The sequence below is a fragment of the Corvus moneduloides genome, chromosome 18 (assembly GCF_009650955.1).
Source record: "Corvus moneduloides isolate bCorMon1 chromosome 18, bCorMon1.pri, whole genome shotgun sequence".
Classification (NCBI taxonomy): Eukaryota; Metazoa; Chordata; class Aves; order Passeriformes; family Corvidae; genus Corvus; species Corvus moneduloides.
Window position 1 is genome coordinate 4,743,814 of NC_045493.1, and position 19,980 is coordinate 4,763,793.

A 19,980-nucleotide genomic window follows, 5' to 3' on the forward strand; every position below is an offset into this window, starting at 1 on the left:
AAATGTGGCAGAAGTAAAATTGCCCCAAGTTTCTTACCTCCCATTCACTTGCAAGCTTCACAGGCACCTCTATGCCCCTCTTCTCCAGCTGTTCCAACTTGTAATCCTCATATTTTCTGTATCCTGCATATCCTCCACCTGTAGCTACCAGAACATGGAAGGGCCGCAGGCGGAAGACTTGCCCCACTGGAGCAGTATGAAGCTTCTTCCTGTCTGTAACAGAAAAAATCTCAGACTTCAGGAAGGAGTACAGCTACACAATAAAGAAAAAGCAATTCTGTGCACTGAGGGATGTGAGCTTGGGTGATGAAAATGTGATTAGAAAATAAATCTGACACAGAAGGTATGTACAGATGCTCCTGAGTACTCCAGTTATTGCAGTTTACCAAGTTACTGTAACTCAGCTGATCAACACTAATTGGTCATCTGTGGTTTTAACCTCATCCCCGTCCCTACCACCCCACATGCTTCCAACATTCTTCTCCCTAAAATATACATAAATTGTGCTCCCTGAAAGCCTCATGGAGAAATACATAAAATTAGTGTCTGACAGCACTATCACACTTTCCTACTGTGAGAATGTTGGTACTATGTGGAATAATCATTTGCTGGCGAACAATCTGTACTACTGTGAAGCTTCATGCTTTTAAGTCATTCAAGCTTTCACTACAGTTAGGGAATCCCCAGATGGTACAGCTAACTGCAAGAGGGAAGGAAATTCTGGCCTGTTTTAGAGTAGGTTTGGTAAACAGGAAAACAGCACATTTCTGCTGTAATACAAGTCACCACGTGAAACAAAGAGATGTGTAGTATTACATTTTTTACTGAGTAACTACCAAGCTCCTCCTGCATAAGTCCAGCCTTGCAGTCACCGTGAGATACAAGGACACGGCACGGTCACTAAGCAACAGACCAAGCATGGGACAGGCACAGCCATGAGAAGAATATTTCCCTTCCAAAATCTTCAGAGGAAACAAATCTGTCCAGGGCTAAATCAGTATTAGACTGTGCTGCTCCTGTCTGTCTTCCAGTCAGTCATAAGTTCTCAGCAATGAGTACAAGTCACTACCTGACAGAAAACGCCCAGAACCAATTCTTGATACTGATTGCTTCATTTCCACAACAATCATTAACTTGGATGTGCCAGAATCAAACCCAATGGACTTTATCTTGCTCCATCAAAGTCAGGCTTCTTAGAGTTTGACTATGAAAGGATGCATTAGCAACCAAAAGAATTCAGTCAACACCAACTCTATTTCTAAGCACACAGAGACAAAGCATAATTGTTTCACAGTCTGAAGAGCTTTAGTTCTAAGTAGTTGAGTTGATTAGAAGCATTCAGCCATGATGCTGCAAAAAGATGCCAAATAAAAGTAATTCTTGTCCACATTTTCTTTTATCAAAATAGTATTTCTTTATAATTTCTTTCCTACACTTGTGATGTAAAACATTGCTTAAATTATATATTCTAAATGCATCATAAAACGAAACCAGCTTTGTTCCTCCTCAAAAAAATAAAAGCAATTTCTTTTCTGGAGGAAAAAACCAAACTCAATAAACAAACAAGGCAGCAACTACAGTTACAGTTAATAGTCTAAAAATTATTCTTTCCTAAAGAACAATCCTCAATGAAGGAGAGGGATCATTTAGAACAGTTGAATGTTTAAAAAGACAGACTTTTTTGAATTTACAAGGACTCTACAACCTTTCAACTTTGCATCACTATTTCAACAGAAGTGTCTGTACACAGACCAATGATACTCTTTAGCCGTAAAGCCTTTGACTCCTTTCCACCACATTTTTGGTTCTAAGTTAGCAAAGCTGCTCAGCAATTTCAGCAGTTTCATAAATTCCCAAACCAAAACCCCTCAGCAGGAACAGCTCTTTCTGGTTTGGATCCAGAGAGAAGCTGTTTCTGCTTCAAGAGCCTCTATTGACTGCACCCATGTGAACGTTTCTCTTCCTGTAATAGTTACCAAATCATGTGGTGTTCCACAAGCCACAGCAAACACAACTTAAGTTGTTGATAAATGAAGAGCTGACTTTTACCCATGTCCAGTATTAATGAAACAGCATTTCTGTAACTGGTCTCCAAAACACTACCACTGCAAAGGCATCCAATATGCCACTGTTAAGCTTTTTTGCCCTGACAAAAATAAAATTCCACACTTTTCAGACACAAATGGAATTCACACAAGTTTACAAATTCTAAGACAAGAACACTAGTTACCGATTCTGGCAACAGATCTAGGTTTAGGCAGCTGGCACCACTTAGATTTCAGCTGAACATCGTGTTCTCTAATGATGCTACTGCTGCTCCCTGGAAAGCAGCATGAGAATGTGTGGAGAGCTCATACCTTGGCACAAGAGCCACTAGAAACAAGTCCAGGACAAGAGGAAAAAGGTGCAGGACTGTTAATGTACTAATAACAGTTTTAGATACTACCCTAAATCTGAAGCCCTCACAGATAAAGCCAACCTCTTCCAGAATTCTTTTAAACACTGAGTATATTCAGCTAATGAGAATAAAAAGATAGTAGCAGGTTCCTTCTCTGGAACAGGTGAAAAAGACACATTCCCTCAGAAACGCTGAAAAATGCAGGATGAGAAAGCAAACCGAATAATGGCAGGAGTGCTCGAGTTTACGCAGTTAGATGCAGTAATATAAATGCTGCTTCATTACTCTGACCAAATTAAGAATTTCTTCTAGGACATGACACAAACACTTAGAGGAGGCCATTATAAGGGGTAGAGATAAAACTAGAGAAGAGTTATCTTTCCTTTCTAATGACATCATGTGCAAATCATCTAGATTTAAATCCAAATCAGAATCTGAAATATCAACGAATTAGAAAATGACAGGCTAAAAGGTGACTTGTTCAAAACTCAAAACTAATTTTGACTAAAATGACCTTTTCTTCCTTGTGATCAACAACTTTGCACTATGTCTCAACTTCCAAGATTTTTTTTTCTGTAATGACTTTGATTTATAGACAACAAAGAGCTGCTGTTTCTATTCATCTGTGTAAGCATATATTTCAATAATGAAATATCCATATATGATATGCCAGACAAAGCATTTGGACAGGCAAGTTAACCCAAAGAAATGGTTTTAGAAAATGGGACCAATAGCTCAGCTGGTAAGGAAACAAAAACTGAAGACTGTATGATTTGTGATACCAATATATGACAATGCACATGCTACAAGTTTACAAATATTCCTTAAAAACAAACAATAATATCTGATCTTCACAGCATTACCCAGCTACAGAAACTTCAAGTACAAGTACCATTTTAACCAAGTCATAAACATACTCTGATTTCCTGATCCATTAAAATTATAAGTACAGATTAAAATATAAAAGGATATTTATACCTTTTCTTTCTTATAGGGCTGTTAAACTGAGAAAATCTAATCTCTCAGACTTTTCAAGGTGAATACCTGATAAGAGCTGCACTACAAAGCAGGTAATACAGTTGAATATTCTAAATACTTGTAAGTTTGATATTGCCCTTCTCAGTCAGTTACTTCAGTAGGTGTGGAAAGCACACAAACTATTGCTCATCAAGTTCATTTAAGTGGGTTTTTTAAAATGTAAAAACACTGTCCTAACATGAATCTTTCTGGTAAATTATACTGTGCTTTTAAAAGAAGTAATTTTTGAGCTGTAGACTCCTGAGAAAACTAACTAAAATGCAGAAATTAATTAAGAAAAATAAACCTATGGCTAATGGGTTTTAATTTGGTATACAGGAATCATCTTCGCTAGAAAAAGTTTCAGATGCTTTGTAAAGTTTCAAAGCAACAATCAACAACAGCTCATATTGGATCTTATGAAAAAGGTAAGTATACTTCTTTTACTATGTGGAAAACATAACACCAACGCAGTAAAACATAATTTGCAAGCTTTATCTAAGGAAATGCCATGAATTGGTCTTTGATGCTAGACTCCCACTCCTGCTTTCATTTCAAGAAATTCACCTTCCCCAATATGAGACCACAATTTGCCTAACTTTGAGTGACCCTGAATTTAAAACCACTTGTAGATACAAACCATCACTTACCACTGAAAAATGTCCGTGAAGGAGGCTGCTTCCACAGGACTCCAGCTCTAACACACAGGTTCTTACGTACCAGCAAGTTACAGCTGCACAGCAAACTGCAAATACAACAAACAAGAAGTGGCTGCTTAAGTACAAATGTTTAATAATGCAAATGTCAGCAGTTCAGCGCAGAGACAATCTAATATTTAGCAGCTGAGTAACAGAGGGAAAAGTCTACTCAAATTACAATAAAATTTCCACTGAGCCTAGTCCCTTGTGGTCTACTACTTTCCTAAAAAATTGAAAAACCTGACAATCCAACTGCTCCTGCAGATATTTATTTAATGATGCGTCTTTATCTTTTCTTTTTCTTAACAAATATTGACATTTTCCTCTTAGGCTGTTGTAACAGTGATACTTTTCTGAGTATTGTAGATGCTGATCTTGCCAATAGCCCTTTACAGGCAACTATTTATGCTGTCAGCATGTACCATATCTTGGCCTGTTTGGAGTTCTAAAATAGAAATGGAATGGTAAATTTTATAATCGTTGTCTAGTGCTTGGGATTGTTCCATCTCCACTGGGCTGCTACAACATTTAAGAACCTCCTACAATAGCAACTATCTAGAGAGACACTTAGGATTTGGTTCATGTAGCTTTTACCTTACCATCCCAGTGAGAAGGAGGAGGAGTATATAGAAAAGTTTTGGATTCTATGAAGAAGTAATGGCATTTATTAGACCAAGTGGTGTAGCTGAAAAAGTAAAAAGGCTGCCAGGCACAGCAGCTCTTGTTTAGAATTTACCTTCCTGGTCTGTTCACTGTGAACTGCAGTGAGAGTGGTTCTGCCCCTCTGAAAATACATAAAATAGACTTGGAACTGGCCAATATAGAGAAAAGGTTCAACCAGGACTTTTTGCGTGTTTAATATATATTTAATTTCATGTTTGTAATCTGACAAGAAGACATCCAGTTGTACAAGAACTGTTCAAAGTCTGTAAATAAGCATGTTTAAACACATATTTGACTGCGGCCTGGCAACATTCTGCTGTCAGACAGATCAGAGGGAGGAGAGGCACAGTGTTCTCACCTCAACAGGCTCAGGCCCTTAGAAGAACCAGATCTTTGTGCAACCTGCTCATTCCCAGGAAGCAATGCCACAACTGCCCTCTGGCCTTTCATCTGCTCTTGATCAGATACATGCCGAGGACGCAATTACTTCAGTAGCTTACAAGCTATTGCATCATTTGGGGCCATTCAATCTCAGGAAGTCATTATTAAGAATTTAAAGAATTAATTTCAGGTGTCTACTGAGTTACGTATAGACATAATCCCTTTATTTCAAAGAAGAATCTGCAAATACCAGATTTCTTGTCTAGAAGTCACATCATTATGCCAGCACACACTTGGTAACTGTGCTTTAACATTAGCCAAGGACTAACAGCTCCAGTTTTCACTTATCCTCATAGCAACAGTGTCAGAATATCTCACTCTGCCCTTCTGCTTCATGGTCTCTGTTAAAATCCTTGTATTAACCCAAATGTGACAGGACAGACCCTCCCCAAGCCCCAGATTCCTGTAATCATGTGCTAAACATGCCACACTGCTGTATCATCTCCCAGGATATTAGTTCCTTAGCAAGACAGAAAAAGAGTTCCCACTGCTGCAGAACTGGTATGTTCTAGAAAGAAACGTTGTAATTTGTCATGAACAACGAGGTCACCTGCTGCTCTTGGGTCATACACCAGACCTACACTAATTTGTGGACTTACAAGGCCTGTTTTACAACATATTAGAACACTTGGGATAAAAGGAGCAGTTGCTCATCAATAAGGTGGGAGCCTGTGGGCTACTTCTAAGGGATTAAAAAAATTAAGAACTAATCAAGTTAGCATTAAACTTAAATATACCAGAAGAGTTTTCAAATCCTAAAAAGTAATGGAAAAAAATTATTCAAACTTAGCTGCAGCCTAAAGCATTAGTATTTGAGAAATTTATTAGCCTTCCTACACAGTCTATAATAAAATGCACAGTGAGAACAGAACGAGTTGTGTTGGCTTCACAGGAGCATCCAGGTGCTGTTCACACTGTTGAGGCAGGGCGGGCACCTGGGACTTGCTACTTCCTCAGAGAGATCAGCACAGTGGAAGGACACAACACCTAACCCTAAGCTCTTACCAAAATTGTTTCTGGTGTCCAACATTGGAAAGTCAGTCTCCACCTTCCTCTGAAATTTGTATAAAAATTGGTAAAGATAACAAAACTAAACAGTCTCACCTTCCGTGCTCCTGACAGCCTGACCTTGATGGGTACAAAGCCATGTGGGAGTATTGACCTCCTGCCTCTCCCACCCGACTGCAGGCTGATGGAAAAGGAACTGCCGACCAATTCCACGTTAACCTCAGCCCCTCTGTGTCTTCAGCCATCTCTGATGGGACAACACTCTGCTGCCATTACTGAGGCCGGAGGTAACAGCATGCTCTGTGCACAAGGTGTTTTCTCCAGGTTTTGTGAAAGAAGGGGGAAAAAGGGGACTCTGTGGCCTAGAAACAGCATTCGTTAATCTGCTTTGTTGCTATGAAAAGCACAACCTGCAAGAGGATAATTCCTGTAGAGGAGTGTTAGTGCCCGGCCAGGTGCTTCTCCTGACAGCCATCGTCCCCCGGGACTGCATAACCCGAGGGGCTGTAGCTGCCCGTATCCACCGATTTCTACTCAGTACTTACACATTGACAGCTAGAGACTGCAAAACCTAGTTAAAACTATACAAGGCCACACGCTTCTCGTTCTTAAGATACGTAAACCCCTTATCTTCCTTTCCAGCTTGAAGGAGGGCAAGGCTCCTCGCACATGCCAAGGGCAGGGCCAAGGCTGGAGAAATACCGCACTCACCCGGTAAGGAAACGTCAGCGAACGAGGGGGGAGCGAAGGGGGCGGCTGCGGCCCCCCGCACGGCTCCTCCTCCCCCGCGGGGTGCCGGCTGTCAGGCAGGGCTGCCGGGGCCGGACAGTGACAGCGACACCGACAGCCCCAGCCCCAGCCCCGCCGTGTCCATACCTGCTCCGCGCCGCGGCCGCCGCCATCTTCCCACGCCACCGCCGCGTCCTCTGCCGCGTCCCGGGCACGCGAGGGCGGGAACCGCGCGGCGGGCGGGGCCAGGGGCGGGGCCGCCGTCCGTGAGGGGACCGGGCAGTCCCGGGCGTGGGGGGGGGGGCGGTATTCCCTGGGGGAATGCGGGGCGTAGGGAGGGGTTCATTCGTGAGGGGAGACCCAGAATGGAGATGTGTGAGGATGCGGGTGTGAGGACGTTCTTCAGAGCGGGATTTGATCTGTGGGGAGGGCTGTTCTCTTGGCGCGGGGGGAGAAGGGGCCGTCGCTGAGGTGATGTGGAGTGGGGATAGGGCCGGCTCTGAGGGGACGGGATATGGGGACATTTCCCGGGAGATGTAGCGTGGGGACAGGGTGGTGGTTCCTGAGGGTTTGTGCTATGGCGATGAAGCCGCTCCACGAAGGTTTGTGGGCTGTGCCCAGCGGGAGGTACGCTTTGAGGAGGGGGCTGCTGCTGGGGAGTTCAGGATGAGGCAGGTGGGGTTCATCTGCTTCTTAGCGCTGCTATTGACGGATAGGTAAGTTATTTGCCCCAGGTGTGGGAGCACCAGGAATATCAAGGCAGGGTTTTTAGGGAGAGGACACACAACATAGGACAGGCAGAATGCTGTTTCTCCAAGTGAGATGTCTGGCATGGTAGTGCAGTAACATCTGTTCCTCCTCTGGTGTCCCTTGCCTGGATGCCTGCGGCCCAGAGTGAATTTTAGAGAGATCATTTGGTTTTCTACTCTCTTAGATGCATCCCTGGATGAATAAATGCTACACTACTGGGAAGTAGCTAATTTCCTTTCTCTGAAGGTGGCAGAGGGGTAGTTTCACATGATGAATCAGTAGGAAAAGAGTTCCAGAGTCCTGGCTCTGTGTTTCCACATCCTCAGTGCTTTAGGACATGGTTGTCAGGCAAACTGATTCATTTAAATTCCTGATTTATGTTTGTTTATTCTCCTGACCAGGCCTAAATGAAGTCTACAGCACCTTCTTGTCATTCTGCCTTTTTTCACATCACCATAGGCAGTAGTGTCTGTATAAGTACTTAGAAATGTACAGGAAAGCCTTTCATTGTTAAATATGTAAAAATTGAGGGGAAATCCAGATACAGCCCTCATGAAACAGTAATATTATTAGCTGACTGAATTGTTGGGATTTACATATCCTGTACATAATGGTAGGATTGGCAGGAAGTAAAACCTCAAAGAAGGTGGGATTTGATGGTGTTAGGTGCTTTGATACAAGCCTTGCAAGAGCCATTAGCTTGATGTGTAAGTGCACCCTGCTGGTGGGCCTGACAGACATATTTCCTCAGAACTGACTCAGAAGTGATTCAGAGGTTAAGGTGTGGTTAAATGTAACACACTTGTTTATAGTGTAAAATAATTGTCACAAGGCTAAACTGATTAATGATTTGTCCTGCTCTCATCTTTCTCCTTGGAATTATAAGTAAATATGAGGATATGTAACTATTGCAAAATTACTTTTATCATATGTCTTGTTCTTACATTTATGGTTTTTTTAACATCTGGTAAGATTATATGGACTGTACTCACTGAGGGATAAAATGTACTTCCCTAAGGGTACTGAGCTGTGCTAGGCCTGTGCAGGTGAGCCAAGTCAAAGAGGGGATTAATACCATAGCTTCTTCGACAAATGAGAGAATGGAGGTCTTGGGGTTTGAGAACATTTGTTCAGGGCGTAAAGGAAGAAGTGAGAAATGCCTCGGGCTGGATGGGGCTTGGAGCAACCTGATTTAGTGGAAGGTGTTCCTGCCCTTTGCAGGGGGGTGGAATGGGATGAGCTTTAAGGTTCCTTCCAACCCAAACCATCCTGTGATTCTGTGTAACTACTTCTGTGATCAGATCAGTGGGAAACAACGCCTCAACAAATATTGCAGATGTAGAGAGGGAAGTTGTGAAACTCAAGAGATAAGCAATATGAGTGTGAAAGAAGCAAGTGAGGAATGATGACTGAATCACTGGGAAGGGTACATAAGGCAACAAAATAAATCTGGGAAAAGTATCTGCAAATGTACATGAAGTAGACAAAGTACCAGGGAAATCTGTAAGATGAAGGGAAACAAAATTAAGATAAAGACTTTATTCCTCCAGAACTCCTGGAATAGTTAATTCTTTCCTGAACAGGAAAGATGAAAGTGTATTAACAATATTTTATGCATCATCAGACACTCTTGGTTATATATAAGATATAAATAAGGGTATTTTTTTCCCTGCCATAGAATTAATGATGTTAATGGCTGCTGTAGAGTAATTAAGAGGTAATAATACTTCAGGTTAAGTGTTAGAAAATAGGGGAATAAGGCAGTTTGGATGAGATTGCTGGGCTAGAATGGAATGAAGAGAATCAAGACAGTCAGCAGTGTCCCAGCTCTATTCTGAATTCTTAGGGAGCCATAGGATTACTTTTTGTTTAAAATTACTGAGTAGATAAGCCATTATCAGGTGAAAAAAAAAATAAGGTAAGAAGGACCCTTCAGTATTCTGTAGAGAGATATGGTCATTAGTTTGGACAATTCACTTAGCTTGAGATATCTTTTTTGTAAGTTAGATGTAGGTCTTGCCTGTCTTCCAAAGGCATTTGGGTGCCTTTTGAAATAGCAGAAGTACTATTTATTTTTAAAGCAGAGGCTTACATTTCTTTCTATGTCTGATAAAAATGGAGTGGAAAATGCATGGATATTTTCCATCTGTGTGTAGGAAAGGGACACTGTCCCTTTCTCCTTTGCATATGAGGATATACCATCCTCTGACAGTTTGTTTTCTTAAATCTTGATTTATCCTTGTTGATGTCTAAACCCGCCTTGTTATCTTCCAGAAGCTTTGGTCATCACTGTGGAATTCCTGGTATGAGAAGGCAGAGCGTCAGGGTAGAGAGAAGATCCTTTCTGAACTGCTGTAATGATGAAAACAGTGATTTTAATTGTCCTAATCATCTTCTCTTTGCTGGCTTCAGGTAAGGCTGATGCAGAGAGGGAGAGAGAAAGGTTGCCTCTGGGTGGGTGACATTCAAACTAATATATGCTCTGGTTTTGTTTTCTTCTGTGCAAAGAAAGAAGTTGCAGTTAGAGCTGTGCCTGTATTTTTTCTGTTTGATCATTGGCAGATGGTGACCCTGTTAGTTTTGAAGCAGCTTGATACACAACTTCCTTAGTAATTCAGTGAGGGTTTGTTTCCTTTGAATAGTTGAGATCTGCGTACTCATTAATATTGTCAAAATGAAGCAGCGGACCTCAAGCTGCTGCCCTCTAAAACCACTATGGGTTCTTCTAGAAATTGCGCTGAATTAACGTCAAAACAAGTGGAGGACTAATGTCTGATGCAATGCTCAAAGAAATAAAAACTTCAATTATTTAATTGTAAACATTGCTAGTATTAATAGTTCTCCAGAGAGTCAAATGCTTAAACATCTGGAAATGACAATGGTAGAGATATTGTGGCGTTTTCTGTGCATTCAGTCCTGTTTTTCATTACATGGCTTAAGATTCTCTTGAGTTACATAACTACATGCTGTTTTTGTACCCAGCAATCACTTTTTTCCTCCTTAAATGTCTAGTATCTTCTCAGAGGTGCATATGATGATATATTTCAGAGTAGAATGCATTTCAGAGGAATAATACGAGATGGAATAATTGCAGCCTAAAGCAAAAGAGGAAATTTTGTTGGCATGTCTGGGTTCCTTTAAGATGTAGCTTTGTAGTTGGTTTAAACCAACCAAACCTCCAAGTCCTTCTGGAAATGGAAGCTTCACTTTCCCCTCCACTCTTAATTACATCTTCTTGGTGTGTGAAAGCACCAGAGGAAACAGCAGAGCAAAGGTTAAAAGAATGGCCTGTATTGATAACCAAGGACAGCAGTAAAACTTATAAACCCTGGGGAATGCATGTTTACATCAAGATTAGAAGGTCTGTGTTCTGGTAGAGTCACATCCCAGTTGACTTGTTAGGAGAAAAACTGCACTCTGATAACAGGAAGATGGTTACCCTACATTGTAAGTGCCATTCCTTCTCTTACTATCCCAACAGGAAAACAGGCCATAGCCATAAACACATCCTTACCTTTGGTTCCTCCTAATTTTGGGTGGCAGCCTTACCTAAAATTCACTAAGGTTGAAGCAAGGAAGATTCTGAGGCAAAAGATCTTGCCATAATAATTGTTGATTCTGGAAAAATCTGCCTAAAACTATATCCAGTCAAAAGGAAGCAAAGAGACATTGTAAAGATTCAGCAGCAAATGTTGTCCTCATGTTGGGCAAAAGTGACCTTGGTCAGGTGTGGGCACATCTCTTGGGTGCCTCTAAATGTGTGGGTATATGGGTGTGAGTGACCACAATCAAACTATTGGGAAGTTAAATAAAATAGAATAACTTCTCTCTTCCATAAGGTGTTAAACTGAGGGTTTTTTTCATGAAATCCTACAAATCTTGACTACTTTTTGATCCTATAGGGAAGAAATTCCGATGGTGCACCCTTTCTGACCTGGAACAGAGAAAGTGTGCAGAGCTCTCCAAAGCACTTATGGCTGTGCTACCCCTCACTACTGCCAGTTCCTTTACTAGGATTTCTTGCATCAGAGCGCACAATACATATGACTGCATTGATAAAATCAGGGTGAGTTCACAGAGATTTTTAAAACTGATTTTGTGTCCAAATCCTCTTTTGGAAAAGTAACTGGTAAACAGAATCTATGGGAAAATAAAATGATACTGAAATAATTTAACTGCTTATATGACAAAGTGCACAGTCATTTGAGAGGCAAGAATTACATCCCATGAGCATTCTACCAGATGTACTGCTTTACCCCAGCTAATGTCTTTGCAATCTCCAAGAAATATAGAAAGCTGCTTGGAAATAAATAGACAAAAGCAAACTACTAAATTAAAATTTGTTCAGGCAGGTCTTGAACCTTCCGTTTGTTTCCTTGTAAACACACTTGTTTTGAGGGTCTTGCTGTTGTTTTAAAGGCAAATAAAGCAGATGCTGCCTCCTTGGATGCTGGAGATGTTTACTCTGCTGTAAAGCTGTACGGTTTGGCAGTAGTGGCAAAGGAGATCTATGATCAAGGTAGGCTGGTAAAGCTGAAGAATAAACTGTACTTCTGATTTGGCTAAGAAATGGCTCTAGACTTCTTGAAAAAAAAAGTCAATATGTTTTTATTAACTTTGTAGTAATATGGAGGTGGCTAACAATTGTTTCTAAAATACTTAATGATGATGAATAAAATAGCAGTGGTCCTTTGTACCCAGTAGCCTTTCTGCCTGTGGTAGTGACAAACTTGCATTGTTTGTTTGACAAGGTGCCATGTAGCCAGTACATGGTTAAGTTCCTGGCACGAGTACCTATGTTGAATAGGCCTATTCTTTATTCTTTAGCCATGTTCACAGTAGTTCAACTCCTCTTCACAGATGGAAGCTGCAAAATTGAGATTTTTTTTCTGTTACACATTTTTTGCTATTGCAGGAAATTGTGTGTTTGCTGTGGCCATTGCCAAACGAGGAGGTCTGGATATCCAGAGTCTACGAGGTGTGCGCAGCTGCCACAACGGAGCCCGGTGGACATCGGGCTGGAATATTCCACTTGGCTTTCTCCTTGCAAGAAATTATCTTTCCTGGGATGAGGCGCAACCTCTGAGCCAAGGTAGGCAATAGGAGCCATAGGGCTACCTGTGGCCACAGCAAAAGTAACTGAAATGCCAGCAGATGTAGGATGAACTAGTTATGGCCATGATATGTTTGGCCCCTTTTCCTCTTTTGATTTTTTTCCCATTTGACTTTTATCTTTCTTTTTGTTTTGTTTTGGTTTTTTTCCCCCTGCACCTGCAGCAATCAGTGAGTATTTCAATGCAAGCTGCGTCCCTGGAGTTGGTGTTGCTGCTCCCCGATTGTGTGCTCTCTGCCAAGGACAAAAATCCTATGTCAGAGACAGGAACCACTTCTGTGAGACAAGCAGTAATGAGCCCTTCTATGACTCTGAGGGAGCCTTCAGGTGAGTTCTGGGACTCTGGGGCTGAATTCACTTTTGGGGGAAAAAGAACTTACAAGGGAGGAAAGCCAGTGAAATGTTAATAGGATGGCATTTGTCTTCCTGCAGGTGCTTGAAGGATGGAGTGGCAGATGTTGCCTTTTTAGATCATCTAAGAATTATGAGTGCCACAGGTAATCATAAAAATGCAGTTTTCTTTTAATCTCTGGCTGTGCTCTTTCCTGCATAGGTGTTTGAGGGATATGCCTATATTTTTGTCTTTCCCAGGGAAAATTCAATGCCTGCAAACAGTTCAGGGGTATTTCTTGGCTCTCCACACACATCAGAAAGAAATAGAACAGGAAAGTGTGAGTGAGCAATGATTTCTCACAGAAGATTAATAGAATGGAAGCAGACAGGTGATTTCATTAGATCAAAGTCTCTGACACAGCTGTCAGTATTTGCTTTGCCTGAGTTACAAGATTCCTTTCCAAGTTCAGTGTATTGAGCTGTATAACTGCAAAGTTCCTGCATACCTGCCTTGTATTTTTAAACTCGGTTGAGCTCTGTACCAAAGGTGGTTAGCAGTAGTATTTGCAGGTAAGTGTTTTTAAATAAATGTATTTACAGGGGTACAGCTTAAAGAGTATTTTGGAACAGCTCTGTTTGAGGTCCCTCTCTTTGATAAGAGAAGTACTTACCAAGGACAACTTTCCCAAGTGTGCTTGGTACACCGTGCTGCCTTTGTAACCTTTAACAACCTCCACTGAAAAACGTTTTATATTCTGTCTCTGTGCCTGCTGCCAAGTCATGGCTCACTTCACAGATTCATGAGTATCTTCTTGTTTCAGAGTCAGAACAACAGGAATATGAACTCTTGTGTCCTGATGGGTCCACAGCTGAGCTAACCGAATACAGCACCTGTAACCTGGGCAAGGGGCCTGGCCGTGGCATCATCACCCGCAACAACTTCCAGAAGATCACCAACAAATTTCTTAGCATGATCCAGGTGAGTGAATAAGTTGTCTGTGTCCAGACACAGGTTTTTCTTCCATCTTTGTGTGGAAATTATCACCCAGTTTGCCTTTTTTCTTGAGAGATTTATAATCAAATTATAAAAATTGCTAAAAATGTTTGTTCTGGGGAGGGATCTTGCATTTGCTTGTGCAAGGTTTTACTTTTTTCTAAAGTATTCTTCTGTAGGAGGCTGGGAATAAATATGTAAAGAAGGGGAAGATCCCATAATACACAAGCTGGAAAATGGCTAATGATGTTCATCCTGCCCTGGAACTTGAATCAATTTTTATGTATCTGAGGGAGACTCATAGGTTCAGGCAGGGATCACTTATCTTCATCTCTTTTTCCAACTTATAAATAGTATTTGGTATCTTGACCACTGATACAAAGGGAGGGAGGGCTGAGGCTGCCTGTTGCTGGAAGAATGAGCAGATTTGTTGCAATTAAAAGTGTTGTTCTTGTCCTAGCGCCTCTTTGGGCATAAAGGAAATGAAAGAGCCAGATTTGAACTCTTCAGTTCAGCACCCTTTGGGGGAAAGAACCTGTTGTTCCGAGATGCCACTCAGCACCTGCAGCTTCTCGAGGAGAAGCTGGAGATTGCCTATGTCCTTGGTCTGGATTATGTATCTCTCCTTAAGGGACTTGGCCATGAAGGTGAGAACCATTCCAGAGGACTGTAGCTAAGGCAAGAAAAAGTTCTCCTTCCACATTGTTCCTCCCTCCAGGCACAAATGCATATACCTGAACATCACCTTAACATACAACAGATTGGTGCTCTGGTAAAACAATCTGCTTCAATTTCAGGGAGCTCTTTGGACAACAGCATTGTGCGCTGGTGCTGCATCAGCGACGCTGAACTTCGCAAATGTGAGGAGTGGGCACTGAGCATCAAATCCGACCCATTGGTCTGCGTCCAAGCAACTTCCATGACCAAATGCATTGAAATGATCAAGGTAGGAGACTCCCTCTGGTCAGGATATAAGACTGCACAGGGTACGTATGTTTTGTCTGAACTAAAGAGAGGAAAACTAGCTTGAGGAATAAGTGGGAATGAGAGGGAATTTATGCAGGGGAATTTCCAGCCAGTGGAGAAGTCCTGCTTCTTAGATACACAATTCATGCAAATCCTGGTTTTGTTATTTTCTCTAATGCTGCTGGCAGAGTAGTGAGGCTGATGCGGTCACCCTGGATGCAACGCATGTGTACATTGCAGGGAGATGTGGACTGGTGCCTGTAGCTGCAGAATGCTATGGTAAGTTTTCATGTGACTCTATCAAGAAGAGAGGGAATCAAAAAAGTACCATTAAGAATATAGTTAAATTTCCACAGTTTGTGATGTTTTGTGATGGAAGCAGGAGTCAGTATAAATGTCCAAATACTCTTCCCAGCTCTTCCACTAACTGGCTCTAGCATTTGGTCTGTTTATTTATGCCTTCTGTTAAACGGACAAAGATGCTGACATGGCTGAAGAGGATCACAAGGGTTTTGAAGGAGTGCTGACATGTAAAAGGAATGATGGCAGTTGCAAGATCCTTAATGTTTATCTCTCCTTCCAGGGGGAGATTGTGCCCCAGCAGCTGAGACCATGGAGAAAACACGGAAACTAATTCATCTTAAGCACAAAGGTAACAGAAACTATGAGAGGGCATAAAGTCTAGGTTTTCCTGAGACTGCTCTAGAGTTTATGTAGGAATGTGTTTGCATGTTGGTTTAGAACAGAATTTTCTGTGCAAGGACAAGAGCTTTGTGGCTAAGCAAAGAGTGTAGGTCTGCACTGTAACTGAAGATACGTGACAAGATGAGGGAGGGCAGGGCGGCTGTACCCTTCTGGTATACTTCATCGTCTTGGTATAACTGGTTGTTGTCATTGTTTTACAGCACTACCACCCGTTTATGCTGTTGCCCTAGCTAAGAAAAGTGCCAAACAGATTCACATCAATAACCTTAGGGGAAGACGATCCTGCCACAGTCACCTGTACAGTCCTGGAGGATGGTTACTTCTGTCCAGACACACAGTGGGAGCTCGGCAGAATGATATTGAGAACTGTGATATTGGCTCTGGTAAAGGCTGGGTTATCTCTTAACTAGACCATGAATATCTGAAGCTCTATATTTGGAAGTAAAATAGAAATGGGGCCATGAGGATCTGAGCAGCAGCTGCTGACTTCAGTTTCAGAGGGTGTTGAAGCAGCTTTTCCTCATATTTGACTATGTGTCACACTATTTAGCCCTCTTCTTGCTAGTTGTTAGGATGAAATTCCATTCCTGCCTTTTCCCATATGTGAAGAGTCATTAATCTCATCTGAGTTTTCTTTATTCAGCTTATCAGAATTACTTTTGGAAGGGCTGCATGCCAGGAGCAGATGGAAACCTGTGCAAGGTGTGCATCGGAGATGGTGAGGTGGAAGGAGCTCGAGTGTCCAGCAGATGTGCTGCAAGTCACAATGAACGTTACTATGGCAATATGGGAGCACTCAGGTGAGCTTTTAGTGAGAGTCAGAAATGCAGAGCAATAGCCAGAATTGCCTCATTATTTTGCTGATGTTTTTCTTTGGAAGGGTTTTTTTTCCTATTTGTTGAGCATCTGGCTGTATAAACTTTTGCTAGTGTGTATTTTGTTTTGGTTGCAGTTGCTATGGGATGTTCAGCTGACTGATGATTTAAAACGGTCGTTAAATCATTTCCAGAGCAAGGCAGTGCTTCCAAACATGTAAGGCTTAGAGCATTGGTACTGACTCATTAAAGGGAAGGGATGGAAGACAGAAGATCAGAGAGCACAGGTGATGTGGTAAGAAGCAGTGTAGCATGCAGAAGATAATTAAACAGAGTGGAGATATAAAAAAATAAATAGTTGAAGACAGAGACAGAGAAGACTATTAAAAGTGAAAGCACTCTTACAAAATATACATAGTGCATTTAGTTGAATTCCGTTCTCTTTCTTGCGTAGGCATGGGTGAAGGTGCACATTGTGCCGCAGCTTTGACTTGGGAGCTACTGTCAGGGATGAAAAGGATTGCCTTAGCAAACCTCTATGCTGAGATCACTGCCATATTCCAAGCGATTAGGGATGGGAGGGATACTTGCAGCTATTCCTGTTTTAGTTTCAGGTGACTGTCCAAATGTCAGTCATCATGTAGTGCTGTCTTTGATCGCGTCTTGTTTTTTTCTTGCACTAGGTGCCTAGTTGGCAATCCCAGTGGAAGAAGCTTTGGAGATGTAGCTTTCCTGGAACACTCTAACCTGCTCCAGAACATAGAGGGTGAGATGGAAATACTCTCTTTTCCTTTGAGAATGTTCATAAATGTCAGTTACTCCCCACAATGTGACCATCACTCGTGAGGATCAGTCTTTACAGGTTTAATCTAGGTCCATGAAGTTCTGTTTGTAAATGGAAGATTGCAAGAAGCTTTCTGCATGTAGGTGTTCCAGTAAAGCTTAACATTCAAATACTGTAAGAGAGGAAAGAAGAAGAATCACCCAGTGCAAAGATGTGTGTTGGGATAATCGTCCTTGAAGACTACACTAAATTTTTGGAAAGCTCAAAGCTTTAAAAAGCAAACCAAAAGAAGTCTTTCATAGAGTCAAGGAGAAAAGGAACCCTCATTAAAGCGCACTAAAATTCTATTTTGGGCAATTTCAGTAACAGAAGAGACTTTTTAAAGAGAGGAATCTCTCTAAAATCAAATGAAGGTATACAGGGGCTGGAAACCCATGGGAATTCATGCAGCAATGAGCAGTTTGTTTGGGAAAGCAAAGGGCATGCAGGCCGAATTGCTTTGTTTCCAGAAAGGGATCTGGTTACAGATGCAGATGAGACATGATATGCTGTTCATATGCCTTGATATTATTCTAGTTTTAGTTGATAGGTGCAGCTTAAGTTCACTGACCTCAGTGAAAACACTACCCTGGTCTTTATGCATTCCTAAGAAATGACCACATAACACACTGTGTTTGTTTTGAACACACTGACTAAACTTCTTCCTCTCAAGTTTTAACATTTTTTATGAGATTCATCCTCTCTTCTGCTTTAATTTTTCAAAAGGATTTCCTTTCACTTCATTTTCTTTTCAGATCTGGGCAGCTCTGGCTGGGCAAAAGGTTATACCCCTCTTGACTTTGAACTCTTGTGTCCAGACGGAGCACGCGCTGCAGTCACAGAATGGGCAGGTTGTAACCTTGGCCCCATTCCCCCCAGCACAGTCATGACTCGACCGGTTGCTGTCACTAAAATCTCTGACTTTCTATTGAAATCCCAGGTATGACAGGTAACAGGGAAGAGCTTGGCATGTTACCATTTGTTATGTACAACTGCTGCGAACCCTTTCAAGATTAAAAGCTTTATATACTACATATATAAAGTGCCTTCAGATCCAATACAAAAGAATTAAAAATGTGCATGGGAAATTGAGAAAATAATTATTTGGATTCTCTAAAGGGGTATTTTGGCACCAGTTCCCATTCCACAGAGGCCATACTTTTGCTGAGAAATAAGGCACTGCAAAACTGCATCTTTTTGTACTAATAAGAACAGTGCTAGATAAAAATGCTATTAATGACCCAAGCTACGAAACTTTTATTCATTTTCTGTTCAGGACTCTCTGGGAAGCAAATTGGATTCTGAGTTCCAGCTCTTTCAGTCCTGGAAGTATGGTGAAAGTGATCTGCTTTTCAAAGACACTACTCAGTACCTTGTTCATGCAAGTCACCTGAGCTATCAGGAGATCCTTGGAGAGTCTTTCATTCAGCTGGCAGAATCAGTGTTTAATTGCACACCTGCAGGTAAAGTCAAGTTCTTAATTCTGAGTTAGGGAGAAATGCAGCAGGCAGCCTTCTGTGCACAGCTATGGCCTTTTGTTTAGACTGCATGGAGAAGTATGTTCTACCTAATCCTCTTAGTAACAAATTTCTAAGGAGCCCTGTGTTAGAATTCTGTGAGATGAAGTTGTTAACTGCAATTCAAAAGGGGATTTTGACCTCTGTTCTGCTGTTTTAATGAACAATATCTGACGAATTTACTACTTTTAAAGCTGATAGCATCTTTAAGTGTATACTTTCTTACTGGTTTGTAGGCATCTTGGACTTCTGCAAACAGGATATCTGTGCATCCTCATCCAACTGACAGCTAATACAGAGGCTTTGCAGGGCACATACATCACCATTGTTGCTGAAAACAAGGAAAACGTGCAAGTTCAAACTATGCAATGCAATCAGCAAGGAAACAGTAATCTCTAGAAATGTACACTGAACACCTTTTTTTCCAGCAGATTTTATGTTTATGATGATGTAATACTACTCATATGTCACCCCTTTCTTTTTTGGAGCATGGCGGCATGGGGAACAGCACAACCAACAACACAGAACTAGGATCAGCATTGTGGAAAGAGCAGGGCCAGTACCATGGACTAAAGTACAGACTGGTATGAGTGGCACAGGTTAGTTGGTAGCATTTTGCCTTGTTTGTCTTATAAACAGTTTCCATGCAAAACCCCCAATCAAGTGACATTTTGGTAGTTGCAGCATTGTCTTCCTGTATCTGTGATTTTGGTTGCAGCTAGATAGTCCCTGCTGAATGCACATATGTATTTCTTCTTTAACCAATGATCTTTACTAGTAAATCAAAACTATTTTTTCCTCACAAATAAATGTATGAAGACACTTAATAGCCAGCAGAACTGGATGCTTGAAGCCTTAGAGTGAAGAAAAGCAGTGGATATTCCTCTTTGTCAAGACCTCCAACCATTACATTATAGTACTTTGACACTTTTAATTTAAGATTCTCTGAAATGTCAAAATGTTATCTATCAATTAAACTGCCTGAATGTGATATGAGGCCTTTTGAACAT

General features: G+C 41.4%; 2 protein-coding genes across 7 annotated transcripts in view; one reads left to right on the plus strand and one right to left on the minus strand.

Annotated features, from left to right (window-relative positions):
* The window catches only part of PISD (phosphatidylserine decarboxylase), a 25,165-nt gene extending 17,586 nt beyond the window's left edge, over positions 1 to 7,579 (minus strand). For 2 of the 4 annotated variants that reach the window (XM_032128498.1, XM_032128495.1), the window contains exons 1-2: positions 4,066 to 4,160; positions 38 to 213 (exon numbers count right to left, since the gene is read on the minus strand). Coding sequence is in view for 2 of the 4 variants with exons in the window: in XM_032128493.1 (XP_031984384.1) it covers positions 38 to 213; positions 4,066 to 4,160; positions 7,102 to 7,478 (648 nt within the window). In the remaining 2 variants the exon portion in view is untranslated. Of the gene's footprint in view, positions 1 to 37; positions 214 to 4,065; positions 4,161 to 6,321; positions 6,473 to 7,101 lie in introns of those variants that run through there. The other 2 variants (XM_032128494.1, XM_032128493.1) reach the window with 2 other exon arrangements.
* LOC116453252 (melanotransferrin-like) lies at positions 6,413 to 19,961 on the plus strand. 3 transcript variants are annotated; one of them, XM_032128490.1, is made up of 19 exons: positions 6,413 to 6,512; positions 6,868 to 6,939; positions 9,979 to 10,116; positions 11,607 to 11,770; positions 12,124 to 12,223; positions 12,620 to 12,796; positions 12,982 to 13,144; positions 13,250 to 13,314; positions 13,972 to 14,129; positions 14,605 to 14,791; positions 14,942 to 15,090; positions 15,299 to 15,389; positions 15,694 to 15,762; positions 16,016 to 16,198; positions 16,459 to 16,615; positions 17,314 to 17,396; positions 18,209 to 18,393; positions 18,730 to 18,916; positions 19,207 to 19,961. In XM_032128490.1, the coding sequence occupies exons 3-19, from the start codon at positions 10,062 to 10,064 to the stop codon at positions 19,254 to 19,256; spliced, it is 2,223 nt and encodes a 740-aa protein (XP_031984381.1). In that variant the 5' UTR covers positions 6,413 to 6,512; positions 6,868 to 6,939; positions 9,979 to 10,061; the 3' UTR covers positions 19,257 to 19,961. The 3 variants fall into 3 exon arrangements, with proteins under 3 accessions (XP_031984381.1, XP_031984383.1, XP_031984382.1); XM_032128492.1 differs by lacking the exons at positions 6,413 to 6,512; positions 6,868 to 6,939 and adding an exon at positions 7,325 to 7,341; XM_032128491.1 differs by lacking the exons at positions 6,413 to 6,512; positions 6,868 to 6,939 and adding an exon at positions 7,589 to 7,670.
* The last annotated feature ends 19 nt before the right edge of the window (positions 19,962 to 19,980 follow it).

Excerpts from the sequence above, each read along its gene's own strand:
- LOC116453252 (XM_032128490.1), top strand. The coding sequence starts at position 10,062 with ATGATGAAAACAGTGATTTTAATTGTCCTAATCATCTTCTCTTTGCTG. Across the intron at positions 15,390-15,693 it reads TGTAGCTGCAGAATGCTATG|GGGGAGATTGTGCCCCAGCA; the intron begins GTAAGTTTTCAT and ends CTCTCCTTCCAG. Across the intron at positions 16,616-17,313 it reads GGCAATATGGGAGCACTCAG|GTGCCTAGTTGGCAATCCCA; the intron begins GTGAGCTTTTAG and ends TTCTTGCACTAG.